The sequence below is a fragment of the Oratosquilla oratoria genome, chromosome 3 (genome assembly GCF_046742065.1).
Source record: "Oratosquilla oratoria isolate Oo_2021 chromosome 3, ASM4674206v1, whole genome shotgun sequence".
NCBI classification, from domain to species: domain Eukaryota; kingdom Metazoa; phylum Arthropoda; class Malacostraca; order Stomatopoda; family Squillidae; genus Oratosquilla; species Oratosquilla oratoria.
In genome coordinates this window covers 67,391,301-67,413,800 of record NC_134779.1, presented here as the reverse complement: position 1 = coordinate 67,413,800, position 22,500 = coordinate 67,391,301, and the positions used below count along the sequence as shown (strand labels likewise).

At 40.9% G+C, this 22,500-nt stretch overlaps 2 protein-coding genes across 2 annotated transcripts in view; both read right to left on the bottom strand.

The window, feature by feature from the left end:
• LOC143023734 (single insulin-like growth factor-binding domain protein-2) overlaps positions 1-22,500 on the bottom strand; it is a 190,555-nt gene that overhangs the window by 14,135 nt on the left and 153,920 nt on the right. The gene's annotated exons all lie outside the window — the stretch shown is intronic.
• LOC143019924 (single insulin-like growth factor-binding domain protein-2) overlaps positions 20,834-22,500 on the bottom strand; it is a 13,862-nt gene continuing 12,195 nt past the window's right edge. The window contains exon 3 of the mRNA XM_076175903.1: positions 20,834-21,355. Within this exon, the coding sequence (XP_076032018.1) occupies positions 21,224-21,355 (132 nt within the window). The 3' untranslated portion in view covers positions 20,834-21,223. The remainder of the gene's footprint in view (positions 21,356-22,500) is intronic.

Here is a 22,500-nt window from a genome sequence, read left to right as displayed (position 1 = left end):
ACCATTTGTCACCCACCTATAAAATTGTCTATTTTTTTTTCAACCACTAGTTTCAGCTCTCACTACAGGGTCACTAAGTTTATTCCACTCGTTGCCCACCCTATTGGTAAACCAGTTCTTGCCTATTTCCCCCTTAAATCTAAATTTGTCCAATTTAAATTCATTATGTGAGTCCTGTCCTCTTGTCTTAATATGAATACCTTCTTTGAGTCCTCCTTGTTAAATCGTTTGATCAAATTGAACACCTCTATTGGATCACCCCAAACTCTGCGTCTTTCCAGAGTGTAAGGGTGCCTAAGTCTGTCCTCATAAGGGAAATTTCTGAACATATATCATTTTGGTCATTCTCCTCTGTACCGATTCTAGTGGACGGAGACCAAAACTGTACCGCATATAGAGTTTGATAATTACCTCTGAATTTTTATTTGTAATAGTCCTAGTAATGAAACCTAATGCTCTGTTAGCTCTATTACTTGCGCTAATGCACTGTTTCCTGTATTTAAGGGCAGGACTCATTAGAAGTCCCAAGTCTCTCTCGCACTCAGTTTCCTCTAAATAAGTGTTATCTAAGCTATACTTGCTTTCTTTGTTGTGTAAATCTACGTTTAACACACTGCATTTTGAGATGTTGAAGTCCTTTTTCCATTTAACCGACCATGTGAACAATTTGTTAGGACTCTCCTGCAGAATGAGCGTCTTCTCCTGACCTAATTAGGTGTCCTATTCTAGTGTCATCCGCAAACTTACCAACATCACTATTAATCCCATTGTCCAAGTCGTTTAAGTACACAATGGACAATAAGGGACCGAAACCAAGCCCTGTGGAACTCCACTAGAAACACTCCCCCATTTGGATTTTACACCGTTTACAGTGACCCACTGCTTTCAGTCACTGATCCAAGCTCTAATATATTCAAACATTTTTCCTCCCATGCCAGGGACTTGACTTTATTTAGTAGTTTCTGGTGAGGCACCATGTCGAAAGCTTTGCTAAAGGCAAGGTAAATAACTTTGTAACTACTATTATCATTTGACGCCTTGAAGAATTAGTGTAAAAAAAATAGAAGATTAGTTATACGTGACTCATCATTGGAGAATCCATGCTGTGAATCACGAATCAGTCTCTCGGTATGATTTTTTGTTCTATTAGCTATTATTGAGTCAAGCATTTACCAATAAGTAATGTCAAACTGATTGGACTGTAGTTGCAAATAAACAATTTATCTCCCTTTTTGAAAACAAAAACAACGTTTGCCTGCCCCCAAGCAATAGGTACAAAACCAGTGTCAATCGATTTATTAAATATTTCCGTTAACTGATCTCAGATTTCAAATTTACACTCTTTGAGCTCTCTGCAACAAAACAAATGTGTTTTTGCTACGTGGTAGGCGTGGCTTGAGCGTCTGAGGACGGCAATTTTAATCGGGCCTCTCTTTGGATTTGGCGTGGGAACACCACTGCCCACCAGTGTAACAAAACAAATGTGTTTTGCTACATGTAGTGGTGGTTTGAGGGTGAGGTAAAGTTTCTGGTTGACTTTGTTGAGCTACGGAGATTATATACAACTAGGGCCTTGATCTTAACTACTCCTCGTGCCGAGTCTTCACCTCGGCACTGCCTCCTGCCAGGTTTGTGACTTCGGGTAGTTCTCCTGCCATATCTAACTTCTCCTTTGTAAACACAATGAGAAAAGATTTGTTAGTCGCATCCCTTATTCTTTCCTCCGAATCTATCATGACATCATCGTCGTTTTAAATTGGGCATATTTTTTCCTTATTTTTTGTTCTGTAAATATTAAAGAAGTCCTTTGGGTTGGATCTCGCTTGTCTGGCAACTTTAATTTCATGGTTGCTTTTCGCTGTGCGCATGTTCTTTTTAACCAGTCATATATTTAGACCTTAGGTGTATTTCCTCGTTTTTAATTCTAAAGCCCTCTTTTTATTCCGATTTCGATTTTCGGTCTATCCGTCATCCATTTGGGAGTATTAGTACTGGACCTTACTGTTTTGAGGGTATTAGTTTATTTTGCGCGTTCAAAATCGAAACTGTTAGGTTACTGTACATTGCATGCAGATTGTTGACTGTGCTATTCACCTCACGCTTGTGAGTGACCTGACCCAAAGGAACGCATCTCATCCTCCGGGACCCGACACCTGACTGCTCCAATGACGTCCGGGCTGACCGTTTACCTTACCCTGTCATAGTCCTCTGGGTTCATCTCGTAAGTGACCAATTGCCCTAAACGCTTTCTCATTTAATCAACATTGGCTCTCCTGTAATTAGCAACTGATTTAATTTTACAATATAATATTAAACCTTATTTCTTGATCGCTAGAGCCTAGACTATCTCCTACTTTTATGTTTCTCGTTAGACTCTCATTTTTTGTTAATAGTGAGTCCAGAGTATGCTCTTCCCTCGTAGGATCGGTCATCATTTGTTTTAGGAAATTATCTTGTATCACATCTAAAAAAAAAAAAAAAAAAAAAAAAAATCATGATCCAGTCAATATATCTATAGTTCAAATCTTCCATGATCACAATGTGCTTGTACTGAGACGACCTGCGAATTTCTTGAATCAGGAGAATCATTGGTCTTCTCTGCAACGACGTTACCAAAACTGAATGAAATCGTTTGGCGCCATATAAGGAAAACTGTAAGACAAATTACGTATCCACAACGAAGTAGTTAACCTAGGCAGTTTTCACCTCCTTCCCAAGATGCCATCGACTTCAGTATGCAGGACCGGACGAACCACACATGACACATTCTTTGTACCTCATAACGGTGGCTTGACTCATCTGTAATCAGAATATTACTAAATTTGCTAGGTTGGATCAGAAGCTCGTTCAAGTGTCGTAGACAGCGACTTGTTTTTAAAGGTGAAACCACTAACTGGAAAAGAAGAGTAGAGTGAAAATCCTAAGGGTTCCATTTTTGGGTCACTTCTTTTCCGTGTATGCATCAATGAGAAAGACCATGGGCCCAAATCTAACTCTAAACTATGCGGAATAACGATCTCTCAGATCAGCTGGAAAAAAAAAATCAGAGCGGAGAGTAAAAAGGATTTTGTCTCTCCGCCAGAGAATATGAGATTCTAGGAGAGGAAGCTCGATCTTCTAACTTCAAAAGTTCTGCTCTCCTCAATCAACTGTATCACTCATTAGCCCGTCCATATTTGGAATATGTTGGTTCAGTGTGAAGCAAAAAGCTCATAAAATTAAGTCTAGTCATTTCCATAATGAATACTAACCAGACGTGAAATAATGATTTTAGACTGCCAAGCCGTATATTTAACCTTGAGGTAGGTAGGAACAACATCACCAACTGTCTAGTTAATGTATGACCCCCCCCCCCCCGCAGAGACAATTTGACGTACATCGGTTCAAAGATGTGAGGTTCACTTGTTCCATGAAAACATCAAAGCAACGTGTTGAGATGTCTGTCTGGGCGGGCTAGGGCGCCGTTACTTGCGGCGAAGGTCGAGGGGATGGCGGTTCGAATCCTGACCATTAAATTCCAACCTACAAAGCCCTCTGTGAGGGGCATCGTCCTAGCCTTCCGATAGGGGGTGTTTGTGACGTGAAACCATATCATCATCATTTCTTTGTTCGATTTGATTTTTTTCTTTTTTATGAGCCGGAAGCTCTCCATCTGACAATCTGTATTGTTGTCACTCCATTGTGATCATCACAAAGGTAATTCATTATCACTGTTTAAGGGATGACCAAACGTAACTGTACAGCGGCGAAATGCAGCGTCATAACTAAACTCGACCCACACGTGGAGTAGAACGAATTATATGAAATATTCTAGAGGAAATAACCAGCGACCTCCAAACTAGGAACAGCAAGGCGCGTCGATGAGCTGGAGTGACAGACCGATGCCTCACAGGTCGATCTAATAGGATGTGACGATACAAAGGAGAGGTTACACATGGTACCTGACTGTACAGATTCCCTGAGTTGGCTACGTGAATGACAATAACTACTACCCAAGCACTTGTTCAAGTAACGCGATTGAACTATTTCTCTACACTAGACATAATGTCACTGAACGACGGGAGGCCGGCGTGAATCACGGTGACGTAGGGGGACAAAATGTACAAAAGAGTTCGGATGACCGTGATCGATCAGATGTCCGTGATGGGGGAAATGTTAATTTTGATAGGAGAAATGTTAATGAGGCATTGAACGTCAATAAAGGACCAAATAATATTATAGAGCAAGGTATAAATGAAAAACAAAATGATAATGTAAGATATGATATTGGAATTCAAAATGTGTCAAAAAGAAATAATCACTAGTTTCTTAAAACCATGTACTTTAATGCTTGTAGTATTAGAAACAAATTTCAAGAAATACAGGCGTATGTCAAAAGCGAAAATCTCGATATGATAGGAATAACTGAGACATGGTTAAATGGTAAAGAGTTCGAAGCTGAATTTAATATTGCGGGATTTAAACACTTTCATCAGGATAGAAACCACAAGAAAGGTGGGGGTGTTCTATTGTACGTTAAAAACAATGTTCATGCTTGTATTTTAGAGAAAGTGAAACAGGATGCATATGATAGTTTGTGGGTTGAGTTAACCCAAACAAATGGACAAAAAATGAATATAGGTGTAATATATAGGCCAAAGACATTATCATTAGCAGACGACAAACTGTTATTTCAAGAACTGTCTAGTTTCTGCAACCGGGATTTATTGATAATGGGTGATTTCAATTTTACTGACATTGATTGGATGACCCTTGAACATGGCCATATAGGTAATCGCTTGTTTGATTTTCTTGGTGACAATTACTTAATTCAGCATGTAAAAGAGCCCACAAGTTATGGAAACTTACTCGATCTTTTGATCACTAGCCGCGAAAGCATGGTAACTGATGTAGAAGTCGGTGACTCTGTTGCAAATAGCGATCACAACCTAGTTAGATTCAAACTCCTAAACAATTTTAGAATAGATACTTGTGTTTCTAAAATACCCGATTTCAGTAAAGCTCAGTTCATAGAACTACGTCAGGAGCTTCAGCTTACAGACTGGGAGGCAAAATTAAACGAAAGACCTGTAGATCAGATGTGGGAAATATTTCAAAATACGCTCACTAAGATGATTCAAACTTACATTCCTTTTAAGGACAGACGTCCCCCAAATCAGGCTCGCCCAAAGTGGCTCGACAAAGAAACTGAAAAAAGTATTGCTAAAAAGAGACAGGCTTATAAGAAATATAAGTGCTCTGGTGCATCTAATGACTATGAAAGTTATGTATCAATACAGAGAGATTTAAAAAAGACAATAAGAAAAAGAAAACGACAATACGAAATGAACATCGCTGAGAAATCCAAAGAGAATCCCAAAGAATTCTACAGTTACATTAGAGATAAAAAGGTTGTTAGGAATCACATTGGTCCACTATTATCTGCTGACGGTCAACTTGAATATTCAAATGAAGGAATGTGTAATATCTTAAACAATTATTTTAGCTCGGTATTCGTAAACGAAACACCTCAAAGTGAACTCCAAACTGAAACATGTGAAAAGTCTAGGGTAAATTTACTCGGTACGGTAAATATAACAAAAGAAAAAATTAAAAGGTGTATAGAGAAACTCAAAGTTAATAAAACACCAGGGCCTGACGGTTGGCATCCAAGAATCTTAAAGGAAATGAAAAATGAGATTGTTGTTCCATTATAAATTATTTTCAAGAAATCCATCATATCCGGAGATGTCCCAAGAGAATGGAAGCTAGCTAACGTTACTCCCATATTCAAAAAAGGTGACAAAAAGTAACCAAATAACTATAGGCCTATAAGTTTGACTTCAATCGTAGGAAAAATAATGGAAACTATCATCAGAGATGCTATCGAACATCATTTAGAAAGTAACCGTTTGATAAATGATAGCCAGTATGGTTTCAGACGGAAACGTTCTTGCGTGACTAACTTACTCGAATTCTACAACACAGTTATCTCGAATTATGACAAAAGAAACAATATAGATTTAGTATATCTAGACTTTGCAAAAGCTTTTGATACCGTCCCACACGAAAGACTACTTACTAAATTAGCTTTGCATGGAATAAGTGGTAGCCTATTAGGTTGGACTAGTAATTGGTTGAATGGTCGAAAACAGAGAGTTGTTTTAAATGGAAAAACTTCTGGATGGAAAAGTGTTGCAAGTGGAGTTCCTCAGGGTTCCGTTCTTGGGCCACTTCTATTCATAGTATATATATATAGACCATGGACTAAAATCTACTGTTTCCAAATTTGCTGATGATACAAAACTGTGCGGAGCGGCAAATGATCACTCAAACCAATTAGATATTCAAGAAGATTTAGATAAATTACAGCAATGGTCTGAGAAGTGGCTAATTAAATTTAACACAAGTAAATGCAAGGTAATGCACATAGGTAAAAATAACAGTAAGTACGATTACAAGTTATTTGGAAATTCATTAACAAAAGTGGATAGTGAAAAAGATCTCGGCGTAATTATCAGTAACGACCTCAAATCATCCAAGCAGTGTATTTCAGCCTCTGAGAAAGCAAATAAGATTCTAGGACTCATTGCGCGATCTTTTGATTTCAAAAGTCCATCACTCATTAACAAGCTATATAAATCGTTAGTTCGTCCACATTTGGAATATGCTGTTTCCGTATGGTCACCGAATCTCATTAAAGACATTGACAGATTGGAAAGAGTACAACGGCGAGCCACAAAACTGATTCCAAATATCAAAAATAAATCATACGAAAATCGACTAAAACATATGAATCTGTTTTCTCTAAAAAAGCGTAGACTCAGAGGTGACTTGATACAGGTCTTTAAAATTCTAAAGGGAATTGACAACATCAAAAGTGACCAAATTTTCACATTGAATGAGAATCAGACAAGAAACAATGGTCTCAAACTGTCCGGAAATAGATTCAATTTGGAAGTAGGTAGAAACAACTTTGCCAACCGTGTAGTTAATGAATGGAATAAACTTCCTGCACAGGTAGTGCAATGTAGTTCAGTTCGAAGCTTTAAGAATCATTTAGATAAATACCTAAGTAAGATGCTGTAATGATTATAATTTATCTTATATTATTTGTTTTTGTTTTGTTATCATTTGTCTGTCTGATTTTTATTTATTAGTTATATGTCAATTTATTATTATTTACTATTTACCTCTTTGTTTATTATTTAACTATACCTATGCATTTATTTATGTATTTTATTTGTTATTTACATTATTTATTATTTTATCATTAATATGATTTTTTTTTTCGCATCCGACCTAGATATGGATCAAAAGGTCTCCTGTCGGCATGCTCCGCCTTTGTAATCCTTTGTAAAAACTCGTATTAAGTCCAGGATTACTAATCTCTACTTGTTTAATCCAACAGTTACCTGCGTAGAGTCACCGAATCTTCTGAATTAATCCTTCCACTGCCCAGGGGATTTCCCTCGGCTAAATGAAATCGCATGGCGTCATCAATAATAGTGAAAATATTATGAATGAAACCATTGTGATCGAGTTTCTTACCAATTTACTTTTTATATTTTGAAATCTGATTCCATTCTGTCCATACTCCATCATCAGACTGAATGAAATATACATACATACATATACCAAGGCTTTTTCCCCCGTATAAGGGAGGTAGTCAAAAAGGAAAGGGCATAAAATCATTCCCACCCATTCCATCCCTGAATACACTCCACACCCCTCCACCCTCCCTCTTATCTTAGCACCTCCTGGATGACGGGTCATCCCTGCACCTTGTCCACTGCCCTGGGTCAGAAGCAGTGTCGCCAGACACAGCTCATCCACAGCAAGGCCGCTTCATTAAATCGGCGACCCCCCCTCTCCGTCCCCCCATGCAGAAAGGATAAGACGGGGAGAAATCCCTTCGGGCTGCGTCAAAATTTGCTCACACATACTACCTCACCCCCCATCCCCCCACCCATTCCACCTCATGCATCACAACATCATCCATATACAACTATTCTCCATTCACCCCTGTCTTCTGTCCTCTCCCGTCCTTCCTCAACAGACATTCTCCTCTTCCCCAAAGCCCCCTTCACCCCATCCATCCACCTCATCCTAGGACGTCCCTTCATGTTCACTCCCTCGACATCTGCCTTCCATACCTCTTTTACTAGTCTTTCTTCACTTATTCTTTCCATGTGTCCAAACCATCCCAATACTCTTTCATTAACCCTATCTCCCAACCCCCTTTCCACCCCTGTTCTCCTCCTCATCTCCTCATTTCTCACTCTATCCAGCCTAGTAACCCCCATCATACTTCTCAGACACCTCATCTCAAACCTATTCAAACTCCTTGTCTCTTCCTCTTTTATGTTCCATGTTTCTGCCCCATACAGTGCTGTTGGTACAATCACTCCTTCATATAGTCTCCTCTTAGCATCCACTCCCAAATGTCTATTCCTCATTACACTTTTTAAACCATCAAGGCATTTACTCGCTTCTCTCAATCTACATTCTACCTCCACCTTCACTCCACCTTTTCCTGCCACATTTGCACCCAAGTATCTAAAACTATCCACTTCCTCCAGTCGCTCTCCCTTAATGCTCATTTCCAGTCTACTGCCACTTTCACCCCTTGTACATCTCATCACCTTACTTTTACCCACATTTATCTTCAGCTTTCTTCTATCACACACTCTCCCAAACTCTGTCACCAGCTTCCTCAATCCCTCCTCCGATCCTGCTACAAGCGCAGTGTCGTCCGCAAACAACAGCTGGCTCACCTCCCACTTTTCTCCATTTTCCTTAACCATCTCCAAATTCTGACCCACTACCCTTGCATTTACCTCTCGCACTACCCCATCCATGTTTAAGTTGGACAGCCAGGGCGACATAACGCATCCTTGACGAAGTCCCATCTTTACCTCGAACCACTCACTCTCTCCATTTCTAATCCTGACACAAGCTCTACTACTTTTATAAAAACTCTTGACAGCTCCTAGAAGCTTTCCTCCTATCCCGTATATCCGCAAAACCTCCCACAGTGCCTTTCTGTCTACCCTGTCGTAAGCCTTTTCCAGATCCATAAAGGCCCAAAAAACATCCTTCCCCTTTCCTATAGCTTTCTCACATATCTGTCTTACCACAAAGATCTGATCTACACATCCTCTACCTGTCCTAAATCCACACTGTTCCTCACCAATTACTCCTTCTGTTCCTCTCCTAATCCTCTCAATCAAGATCCTCCCATAAGCCTTCCCAACTACACTTAACAAGCTAATCCCTCTGAAACTACTACATTCACACTTGTCCCCTTTTCCCTTCTAAAGTGGAACTATACAGGCACTCCTCCAGTCCTCCGGCACTCTACCCTCTCTCCAGCAAACATTAAATAACCTCACCAGCCAGTCCACCATCACTGTACCTCCTTTTTTAGACATTCTGCATGCATCCATCCAGACCAGGTGCCTTACCTGCTTTCATCATCTTAACAACTGCCTTCACTTCATCCTTCCTTATCTCTCCTCCATTTTCCTCACTCCTCACTCTCATTTTCTTAGCATTTCCCTCTGCAACTATCTTTCCCTCCCTATCCTCCTTCACATTTAGCAACTCCCTAAAATATTCTGCCCATCTTCCCCTTACTGCCTTCCCTTCCATTACCATCTCTCCATCTGCACCTTTTACCTTTTCTTCTCTACTTGATTCGCCTCCTCTTCCTCTCTTAATTTCTTTCCAAAACATCTTTTTTATTACTTTCAAAATTATCTGTCACACTCTTACCCCATTTCACATCTGCTCTCCTCTTTGCCTCCTTTACCTTTTTTCTTTACTTCTCTTTTCTTTTCTTTGTACCTCTCATATGACTCCCTCGTCCTATTTTGTAACCAATCTGTGAAAGCTCGCTTCTTCTCTTCTACAACCGTCTTTGTTTCCTCATCCCACCATTCACTACCCTTCTTTCTAATTCCTCCTGTCCTTCTTGCTCCACACATCATCTTTGCACACTTTGTGACTCCCTCCTTGAACCATCCCCATTCCTCCTCCACACCTAGCTCTACTCTATCTTTCACTCCCTCCCACTCCTCCCTTAGCTTCTTTCCGTACTCCTTCTCCTTTTCCTTTTCATTTAAAGAGTTCACTCTAAGCACCTCCCTACCTTTTGTCCCTTTCCTCTTCCTCCATCTATCCTCCACTCTCAACTTACCTTCCACAAAAAAAAAATGATATGAATGAAATATATGACGTAATATTAAAAAAAATGTAGTCCAACAAAAATTTATTGAATATGCCACGAGATTTGAAAGAAGGGTGATTAATTATCATAAAAATTTTCACCGTACTTATGCATCCCGTAGGCAAATTTAGAGTGATTTTTGGAGGACCGATCTCCTCGCCGCTCAATAAATATCCTGTTGTGCCACAGAGAAACTGGAATGTCTCTAGATACTGTTTCACAGTGAGGGGAGCACTCACATTACCACAGAAGACCCTCCACGCCACAGAGAATTCACAGTCCCCAAAGACTTTGTCTTCTTTTACTTATTATTTTAATGTGGATGCTTCAGACTACTCAATTTAGTCCATTGTCTCCCCATTGGTAGTAAAGGGGTTAAGGGCTCGACCTAGGATTCCTGAATGGACAGGTAATCAGACCCATGGCATGGCGAAGGCCAAGTCGAAATTCTCGAAAGGAAAAGTGATTCCTGTTTACTGTGGAGGATATTGCTGTGGCTGGGTACCACGGTGGGGGGTTGAGGCTTGCCTCGGTTGACGATCGGGACCCACCATGGCGTGACTCCTCGAACCCTCGCCGTGACGCAGAGCTTAGGAGAGGCATCCACTCTGAGTAATGGCCCCCGACCGCTGTTCACTTCAGGACCTGAGGTGACTTGGGCATCACTGTGTGTGTGTGATGCATCAGCTTCCTCCGGGTATCGTCGCTGTTGTGGCATACCGTCAACACCGTCTCCTGCGTTCATGTATAACCACTTCCGGACCACCAATAAAACTGAGGTTCGAGCAGGAACCAGCTCCGCAAACCATGAAAAATGTGATTGATTAATAGTGCGGGTTCCCCACTTTGAAGCACGCACGTGCGCGCATACATTGTCTTATATGCGTACTAGACGCGACGCAAGGTTCATTCCGTAGTTAGTAGTCTCAGGCTCAGCGCCAATAGCCTCGCAAGGACCATGGGACCTCGGGTCGCGGTCTTGGATCTGGTCCTCCTGGTCTTCCTCTTCGTGGCGACGGAGAGTTGAGTGAATGTCTGTCTAAAAGAACTTCTCTTTCATTTACCTTTGATTTGCATCAAGCCATTTCAGTCTACCAAAATTTTCCTGGTTAGATAGATTGACTTGTCGCATTGTCCTGTTGATACACGAGGGAACATGGTGTGTTTTCTTTTATATATGCAATATAGGTATAGCTTCATTTTCCACTGATATGTCGAGCAATGTCTGGGTATATAAAAGGGTTTGTTTTAAGAATAGAGAGTATATCTGATAGGAAGATGTTAGATTGTGTGTGTGTGTGTGTGTGTGTGTGTGTGTGTGTGTGTGTGTGTGTGTGTGTGTGTGTGTGTGTGTGTGTGTGTGTGTGTGTGTGTGTGTGTGTGTGTGTGTGTGTGTGTGTGTGTGTGTGTTTTGTCTGCATATGGTATCAGCAGAGCCTGACATGGTGTAAATATGCGTAGTGTTTTCGCGTGGAGATGGAACGTAACTCTCTGAGCCACTCGGATCTTGAGATCAATTGCAATGAAGTGGATGGTACCATCGTCTGAACTTATACTGTAACTGTTACAATTGTGTCGCGTTCCCAGTCTCGTCGGCTTGAATAGGTAATGTCCTTCTGTCTTGAAAGGTGGCCTAAACTAGGCAGTAGGCTAATGGAGGTAATTAACGCACGCGGTGGTTAGACTAGCTGTTGACGTTATGCATTTGTAATGCAGAATTACAGTGCAAATTGTTCACTGTGTGAAGATGCACATTAAATGTTACCCCTACAGTAACTATAAGGTAAAATTAAAATGTATTGTAACATTAGAATATATTGAATACATCCAATTGATTGTTCATCGTATTCAAAATAAAGATTTGCGAGTGAACTATGCAATGAAATAAATACAAATATTATATTACAACATAATATTCAGATTTTTTTAGTATAGAATAAAAAAGGTTACCTTTGCAAGTCTGAATTTGTTATGTCTCATAAAAACCATGGTTACGAAAACTAAACAATGTGTACCATCTGCATGAATAAAACTAACTTTATTATTGATAATATAGATAACTAATACATCATTTTTGAAAAGTCACCTCGCCAAGCGCAAGGGTCTACAAGACCGGGCATAAGTTGGGCGGGCACATATGAAGATGACGTTAAAGGGTTTATCAACAATAGGGAAGAGGCCAAACGCAGAGTGTGGGAGTCCAATATATTTTACGTTTCGCCCAGCAGGGCTTCTTCAGAAATAACATCGATGAAAAACATTTTACTCCTTATATAGCCCGAGCCTTGCGGGGAGAAACAAACATTAAAATGGTGTACACACAATTTGCGCAAATTGCTTGTTACTTGTAATTAAAATTCCCAATGGTTTGTTGCAATCATTGCTGCTTTTACTCGTTTATCATCTACAAATTTTAACATTTGGCAGTTCATGAAGCGATCGTTGAAATGATACTTTAGGTGTTTACACACACACTTAATAAATGATAATGAGAAAGTGGGAGATAAAGAGAGGAGAAAGAGATATGGCATGAGGGGAGGGTAGACAGAATGTAACAATTAGCCTCAGAGAAAAGTCAATGCCAATTCCTGGAGTTAAGCTCATCCTAAACAATGACCTTGCAGGTTCATTAGTAGTATCTCTCTTAGATACTGTGACAAAAATCCTACAATTGTAGATCACATACATCCTGAATTTTTCCCCTATCTGCAGTAACTCGTTCCAAATCAATTCCCTTAAACGAAACTGCACCTGATATTGTTTTATCTACATAAGAACATAAAAATGAAGGAGACTGCAAGAGACCATAAGGCCTACACTCGGCAGCTCCGTATCAATCACCACCTGTCATCCCCATCCATAAAGTTGTCTAATCGTTTCTTAAAACAACTGATAGTTTCGGCGCTTACTACATGGTTACTAAGTCTATTCCATTCGTCGACCATTCTATTAGTAAACCAATTTTTGGCTATTTCCTTCTTAAATCTAAATTTGTCCAGTTTAAAACCATTACTACGAGTCCTGCCCAGTTGTTTTGATATGATGACCTTGCTTGCACCACCCTTGTTAAAGCCTTTGATCCATTTGAACAACTGTATTAGATCACCCCGCACTCTGGATCTTTCTCTGTATTGATTCTAGTAAATTGATGTCCATTCTGTAGGACGGAGACCAAAAACTGTACCGCATAGTCAAGGATGGGTCTAACTATCGCTAGATAGAGTTTGATAACTACCTCTGCACTTCTATTCGTTACCGTCCTAGCAATGAAACCTAATGTTCTGCTTTATTCCTTGCGCTAATGCACTGTTTCCTGGTTTTAAGGTCAGACCCGCTAGAACTTCCAAGTCTCTCTCGCACTCAGTTTTTTCTAAAAGCGTGTTATCTAAGCTGTATCTATTTTCGGGGTTGTGTAGCCCTACGTTTAACACGCTACATTTAGAGAAATTGAAGTTCATTTGCCATTTCACCGACCATGTGAACAATTTGTTAAGATCATCCTGCAGAATCTCTGCGTCGCCTCCTGACCTAATTTGGCGTCCTATTTTAGTGTCGCCCGCAAACTTACTAACATCACTATTTATCCCATCGTCTAAGTCGTTTATGTACATAATGAACAACAAGGAGCCCAAAACCGAGGCCTGGGGGACCCCACTAGTAACATTGCCCCACCTAGATTTTACTTCATTTATGGTGACCCGGTGTTTTCTGTTACTAATCCAAGCTCTAATCCATTCTAACAATTTTCCTCCTATTCCATGCGCTTTGATTTTATTGAGTAGTCTCTGGTGTGGCACCTTGTCGAACGCTTTGCTAAAGTCAAGTTAAATAACATCGTAATTATCATTGTTATCTGACGCCTTACATACTTTAGTGTAAAAGGATAGAAGATTAGTCACACATGACTTACCCTTGGAGAAACCATTAAAAAAAAAAAAAAAAAATAGGCGGTGCCATAAATGAATGACGAAGTGGGCCAGCATCGGAGCCCATAGTGACTAAGTAGGAGACTCGTATGAGGTACTATCTATAACTATGATAATTATATAGTTTATACTTTAGGGCTGTCAGTGACATGTCATAATGGTGAATTAGTATGGCCCAGTGGTTTTGATGATTTTCAGGCCGCGCGCGACCACCAGGTAATCCAAGGAATACAAGATAGGTTTCACCGAGCCATTGGTGGAACAACAGTATCACAGGAGACCCACAGTACTACAAAAGTTCAGCAGTGTCATAGAGTATTCAAAGAGCCAATATAGATTTGAAGTGGCTAAGAGGCTTCAAGCTGTCACGAAGGATCCACAGGGTGCTGTCAGTCCTGCAGGGTAAAGGAGGCTTGTGTCACGGGACATTCGTAAGGAATCAAAGAGTAACAGGGAGACTCACGAGGTAATAATCCTAACAATTTCAGTGCCTCTTTGGGGAGTGGTACCATAATTGGTCATCAATCACAGATGTCTGGAAACAAAGCACAACATGCAAATTGATACCAAATGTAAAGATTTCAAGGTGAAAACATATACATACATACATACAGACTGTCACTACGGCGGTCCGGGTTCAAATCCTGCCCAAGGGATGAAAATAATTTCAGTATCGCTGCGCTTCGAGTCGTTACTCCAACTCTTGTGGGCGGGGAGTTGGGTGTGTGCGTGTGCGTGTAAGGTCAAAGTTTTACCCATAGATTGGTCATTGGAGCTCTGAGCTCTCTTCCACGAGGGAAATAGCTGTCGATCACGAGTCTAACACGTGATCCAAAGACCAAGGTGAATCACATACATACACCAAAGTCTTTTTACCCCTTACAAGGGAGGTAGAAAAAAGGCATAAAATCCACTCTCGCCCTACCATTCACCCACCTCCCTCCCTCTTATCTTGGCTCCTCCTGGATGTCGGGTCATCCCTACATCTCGCCCACTGCCCTAGGTCAAAGGCAGTGTCGCAAGACACAGCAGATCCACAGCAAGGCCGCTTCATTAAATTGGCGACCACGCCTCCGTCCCCTCATCCAGAAACACATATTTCCTCAACATCACCCACCATCTACCTTTCATGCGTCACAGCATCATCCATACACAACAATTCACCCCTATCTTCTGCATTCTCCCGTCCTTCCTCAACAGACATTACCCTCTTTCCCAACATCCCTTTTACCCCATCCATCCATCTCGTACTTGGTCTCCCACTCATGTTCACTCCTTCCACGTCTGCCCTCTTCACTCATTCTTTCCGTGTGTCCAAACCATCCCAATACTCTTTCATCAACCATATCTCCCAACTTCCTTTCCACTCCTGTTCTCCTCGTTTCTCATTCTATCCAGTTTAGTAACCCCAATAAGTCACGGCATTTACCCCCCCGACTTCAAGATCTTCACAGACGGATCGGTACTCAGTGACGGCAGAACAGGAGCAGGATTGTTCTTCGTGACCACGCGAGAGCCCTTCGAAGTGAAGCTCCCGCCCACCACCATCCTAACTGCCGAACTCGTCGCCATCAGAGAAGCTTTGAATAAAGTCAAAACTCTCCCCCGTTCCCCAACGCAAATAGTCATCCTATCGGACTCCCAGTCCAGCCTAAATGTAATACAGAGTGAGTACTGCAAAACAAGACCGGAAATCCTCAAGGAAATACTAATCCTTTCAGAAGAAATCGCACGACGCGGACTCCGTCTTCGTTTCCAGTGGGTGCCCTCCCATGTAGGCATCCATGGAAACGAGATGGCCGACCGAGCCGCCAAACGAGGGGCCCTAATCTCTGAAGAGGATTGCATCTCGCTCTGCTATTCAACAAGTGATGCCAACAACAAAAATTGACCAAGCAACATGGGAGCTCTGTTCAGAGGAATATGCCGGGACTGCCGCTACCCGAGGCTGGCCCATCAAGACATGCAATAAGGGAATCCTCTGGACCCACCCTCATCCACTTCCAACCCACATTCTTCACCTCATCTCTAGAATCCGTGTCAACCACTGGAGAACCCGCTATCTGAAGACCGTCTGTGCCTGCGGGACGGAGCTGGTCTCTTTCCTCCACTGCTTATTCCTATGCCCCATCCTTCGTAACCACTGCCAACCGCTGCAGAACCTCCTTGGGAAGAACCTCCCAAGAATGTTATATTCAATCACCGACCACCACAGCATCATCATAGCAGCCCAACTAATCTCCATCTCACCATTTGGACACTTATTATAGCGCCACTGGCGCTCGCCATCTTCCCGGAGACGAATTAGATATACTAGATGTAGACACACAAGCTAATATTGAGAATCTAAAAGACAGTCCCTAAATCGGATTCCTCCGCTGGGACTAATTCTTAAAAAAAAAAAAAAAAAAAAAAAAAACAGGGATCGTGTGAGAATCAACACAGCGCTCCTAGAGGTCGGACGTCTCTGCACTCCAGCTCTCTCGACAAACGCCCAGGAATCTTCGCCGCATCGGTCTGTCACTCCTCCAGCTCAAGGACGCGGCTTGCTGTTCCTACTTTGGAGGTCGCTGGTTATTTCCTCTAGAATATTTCATATAATTCGTTCTACTCCACGTGTGGGTGGGATCGCTAAATCTCACGAGTTTAGTTATGACGCTGCATTTCGCCGCTGTATAGTTACGTAATACTTAATGACCTTTGTGATCTTACAATGGAGTGACAACAATAAAGATTGTCGGATGAAGAGCTTCCGGCTCATAACAAAAATGAAATAATTAAATCGAACAAAGAAATGATGATGATATAGCTTATCGTCACAAAATCCCCCTATCGGAAGGCTAGGACGATGCCCCTCACAGAGGGCTTTGTAGCGTGGAACTTAATGAACCATGCCCTTGGTTCAACTTCGCCGGTGTCAGAATTCGAACCGCCATCCCCTCGACCTTTGCCGGAAGTAACGACGCCCTAGCCCGCTCAGACAGACATCTCAACACGTTACTTTGATGTTTTCATGGAGCAAGTGTACGTCGCATTGCCTCTGCGGGGGTGGGTGGGGGGTGATTTTATACATTAACTAGCCAGTTGGTGATGTTGTTTCTACTTACCTCAAGGTTAAATATACGTCTTGACAGTCTAAAACCATTATTTCACATCTGGTTAGTATTTATTATGGAAATGACTAGACTTAAATTTATGAGGTTTTTGCTTCAATCTGAACCAACATATCGTCAGCCTCATAAAAAAAAGTGCCTAAGTCATTTGTCCAACTTTTCAGGTAATCGAAAAAAATAGCTTTTCTATTTTATTAATATACGTAATGCTCTTCCTAATGTAATTCTAACCTACTCAGACACTAAATAAAACATTGGTAATTGTACCACAAGCAGCAATAAAAGATTGATTTAGAAAAAAAAAATCCAGAAATTGACGAAAAATTACTTAGGCAATTTTTTTTTTTTTTTTTTTATGGACGGACTAATGAGTGATACAGTTGATTGATGAGAGCAGAAATTTTGTAGTTAGAAGATCGAGCTTCCTCTCCTAGAATCTCACATTCTCTGGCGGAGAGACAAAATCCTTTTTACTCTACGCTTTGATTTTTTTTTTTTTCCAGATAAGTTGTAACCCTATTCAAAATAAATTTCATCTGAACCACACTCCCGACCATTGCTCTAGTTACTCTAGATTTTTATTTTATTTCCAGCTGATCTGAGAGATCGTTATTCCGCACAGTTTAGAGTTAGATTTGAGCCCACGGTCTTTCTCATTGATGCATACACTGAAAAGAAGTGACCCAAGAATGGAACCCTGAGGATTTTCACTCTACTCTTCTTTTCCAGTTAGTAGTTTCACCTTTGAAAACAAGTCGCTGTCTACGACAGTTGAACGAGTTTCTGATCCAACCTAGCAAATTTAGTAATATTCTGATTACAGATGTATCAAGCCACCGTTATGAGGTACAAAGAATGTATCATGTGTGGTTAGTCTTGGGAAGGAGGTGAAAACTGCCTAGATTAACTACTTCGTTGTGGGTATGTAATTTGTCTTACAGTTTTCCTTATATGGCGCCAAACGATTTCATTCAGTTTTGGTAACGTCTTTGCAGAGAAGACCAATGATTCTCCTGATTCAAGAAATTCGCAGGTCGTCGCAGTACAAACACATTGTGATCATGGAAGACTTTAACTATAAAAATATTGACTTGGAAAGTTTACTAGATCATGAAGTGCTTTTTTATTTTTAGATGTGATACAAGATAATTTCCTAAAACAAATGATGACCGATCCTACGAGGGGAGAGAATACTCTGGACTTACTATTAACAAAAAATGAGAGTCTAACGAGAAACATAAAAGTAGGAGATGGTCTAAGCTCTAGCGATCAAGAAATAAGGTTTAATATTATATGGCAAAATCAAATCATACGAATAACGTTCTAGTTGCTAATTTGAGGAGAGCCAATGTTGATGAAATGAGAAAGTGTTTAGGGCAATTGGTCACTTACGAGACCAACCCAGAGGACTATGACAGGGTAAGGTAAACGGTCAGCCCGGACGTCATTGGCGCAGTCAGGTGTCGGGTCCCGGAGGATGAGATGCGTTCCTTTGGGTCAGGTCACTCATAAGCGTTAGGTAAATAGCACGGTCAACAATCTGCATGCAATGTACAGTAACCTAACAGTTTCGATTTTGAACGCGCAAAATAAACTATTCCCCTCAAAACAGTAAGGTCCAGTACTAATACTCCCAAATGGATGACGGATAGGCTGAAAATCGAAATTGGAATAAAAAGAGGGCTTTATAGCAGAATTAAAAACGGAGAAATACACAGAAGGTCTAAATATAAGACTGGTTAAAAAGAACATGCGCACAGCGAAACGTAACTATGAAATTAAAGTTGCCAGACAAGCGAGATCCAGCCCAAAGGACTTCTTTAATTTTTACAGAACAAAAAAATAAGGAAAGAATATGCCCAATTAAAAACGACGGAGATGTCATGATAGATTCGGAGGAAAGAATAAGGGATGCGACTAACAAATCTTTTCTCATGGTGTTTACAAAGGAGAGGTTAGATATGGCAGGAGATCTACCCGAAGTCACGAACCTGGCAGGAGGCAGTGCCGAGGTTAAGACTCGGCATGAGGAGTAGTTAAGATCAAGGCCCTAGTAATATATAATCTTCGTACCTCAATAAAACCAACAGAGTCCAGAGACTTTAACTCACCCTCAAACCACCACTACATGTAGCAAAACACATTTGTTTTGTTACACTGGTGGGCAGCGGTGTTCCCACGCCAAATCCGAAGAGAGGCCCGATTAAAATCGCCGTCCTCAGCCGCTCAAGCCACGCTTACAACGTAGCAAAAACACATTTGTTTTGTTGCAGAGAGCTCAAAGAGTGTAAATTTGAAATCTGAGACCAGTTAACGGAAATATTTAATAAATCGATTGGCACTGGTTTTGTACCTATTGCTTGGGGCAGGCAAACGTTATTCTTGTTTTCAAAAAGGGAGATAAATCGTTTATATGAAACTACAGTCCAATCAGTTTGACATCACTTATCGGGAAAATGATTGACTCAATAATAGCTAATAGAATAAAAAATCATATCGAGAGACCGGTTCGTGATTCACAGCATGGATTCTCCATCGATGAGTCACGTATAACTAATCTTCTCTCTTTTTACACTAACGCTTTCAAGGTGTCAGATAATAATAATAGTTACAATGTTATTTACCTTGACTTTAGCAAAGCGTTTGACATGGTGCCCCAGCAGAAACTACTAAATAAAGTCAAGTCCATGGCATGGGAGGAAAAATGTTTGATTATATTAGAGCTTCTAGTGGAGTTCCACAGGGCTTGGTTTCGGTCCCTTATTGTCCATTGTGTACTTAAACGACTTGGACAATGGGATTAATAGTGATGTTGGTAAGTTTGCGGATGGCACTAAAATAGGACATCTAATTGGGTCAGGAGAAGACGATTAGTCTGCAGGAGGGTCTTAACGAATTGTTCACATGGTCGGTTAAATGACAAATGGACTTCAATATCTCAAAATGCAGCGTGTTAAAGGTAGATTTACACAACACAGAAAGCAAGTATAGCTTAGATAACACTTATTTAGAGGAAACTGAGTGCGAGAGAGACTTGGGAGTTCTAATGAGTCCTGCCTTAAATCCAGGAAACAGTGCATTAGGTTTCAATGCTAGGACTATTACAAATAAAAATGCAGAGGTAATCATCAAACTCTATATGCAGTACAGTTTTGGTCTCCGTCCTATAGAATGGACATTAATTCACTAGAATCAGTACAGAGGAGAATGACCAAAATGATGTATGGGTTCAGAAATTTACCTTACGAGGACAGCCTCAAGCACCTTAACTGACACTATCTGGAAAGACACAAAGTGCGGGGTGATCTAATAGAGATATTCAAGTGGATCAAGTGATTTTACAAGGTTACGCAAACAAGGTCATCATATTAAGACAACAGAACGAGACTCGCAGTAATGAACTTAAATTGGACAAATTTAGATTTAAGAAGGAAATAGGCAAGAACTGGTTTACTAATAGGGTGTTCAACGAGTGGAGTAAACTTAGGGACCCTGTAGTGAGAGCTGAAACTATTGGTTGGTAAAAAAAAAAAAAAAAAAAAAAAAAAAAAAAAAAGACAACTTTATAGGTGGGGTGACAAATGGTAATGGGCATGGAACTGCCTAGTGTAGGCCCTGTGATCTCGTGCACTCTCCCTCATTATTATGCTCTTGATAAGTGAAGGTTGGGGAAACGAAAAAAAATATATTATTTTCACTTTATTTGATTATACAAAGTACACATGTATATATGCAGAGATTGTTCTTAGACAGGAAGTAAAAAGAATAATACTGTAGATGATCAGGCATGAGACATAATTATAATAGCCTACACTAAAAGACAAATATTATATGTAAAAAAAAAAAAAAAAAAAAAAAAAAAAAAAAATTGTGTCTTCCCAACTTCACCAAAAACGGTAGACGGTTAACCGTTTACCACCGAGTTGGGGGTTCCGTTTACCACCGAGTTGGGGTTCCCTGCTAGTTGCAACGTGTCAATGGAAAGAGGCTTTGGGCTTCCTCACCCGGATGCAGACACCTTCACTCTTCACTCGCTGAAGGCAGCGGAACCCCATGGCGCACCTGCCGCGAACGAACCAAGGCCCCCCGCACTCCTCGCCTGGGCCCTGTGGGTAAAGGGGAATAATAAAATCGTCTCCCGGGAGCCAGAACATATGTAAAAATCTACCAAAACAAGCACCATGTGAGGACGGAGCCTTCATTAGCACGAGTTTCACTTGTTCAAATTTGATCAAGTGCCCTTTACTCGATCAAGCTGTAACAACCGAAATACCGCACTGATAGAGGCTCCATCCTCATAGGGTGTTTATTTTGATACAGCTGTCGGCAACTGCCAGTTTCATACAAATATACAAGACATGAATAGTGGTGACCGGGTTCATTGAAGTGGTCTTGGACCTTTCGCTTTGCAAAGGGGCCTTTCCTTCGGTTGAGTAAAATCGCCTGGTGGTAGCCAGAAAAATGTACAAGTCGTCAATGGAGTGCATTTATTTATCTAATTATTTGTTCACTTATCATATATTAATTTATTCTTTTATTTTCATATTCCTTTGGTTAATGTTTTATTTAATCTATTTCTTTTATTTCTATTTATCTTTTCATTATTTGTTTTATCTGTTTATTAGCCTTTTTATTGGGGTTTCTTATTCATTAATGTATATTTGTTCCTTTATTTCCTTATTTTTGTAATCTATGATTTTACATATTTTTGTGTATTCTCATCTCGCGCCATTATTGTCTATGAAATATGATACACACACACACACACACACACACACACACACACACACACACACACACACACACACACACACACACACACACACACACACACACACACACACACACACACACACACACATACACACACACACACACATACACACCCACGACTCGGTGGCGCAGTTGGTAGAGCGATGAATTACTAGCATGGTAGTGCGCGTAGTGCTTGGTTCGAATCCTGCCTAGGGCCGAAATTATTTCGGTACAGCTGAGCTTCGGGTCGTTACTCTGACTCTCGTGGGCGGTGAGTTGGGTGTGTGTGTGTGTGTGTGTGTGTGTGTGTGTAAGGTCATAGCATTACCCATAGATCGGACCTACGAGCTCTGAGCTCTCTTCCAGGAGGGAAATAGCTGTCGATCACGAGTCCAACACGTGATCCAAAGACCAAGTGAATACACACGCACACGCACGCACACACACACACACACACACACACACACACACACACACACACACACACACACAGATT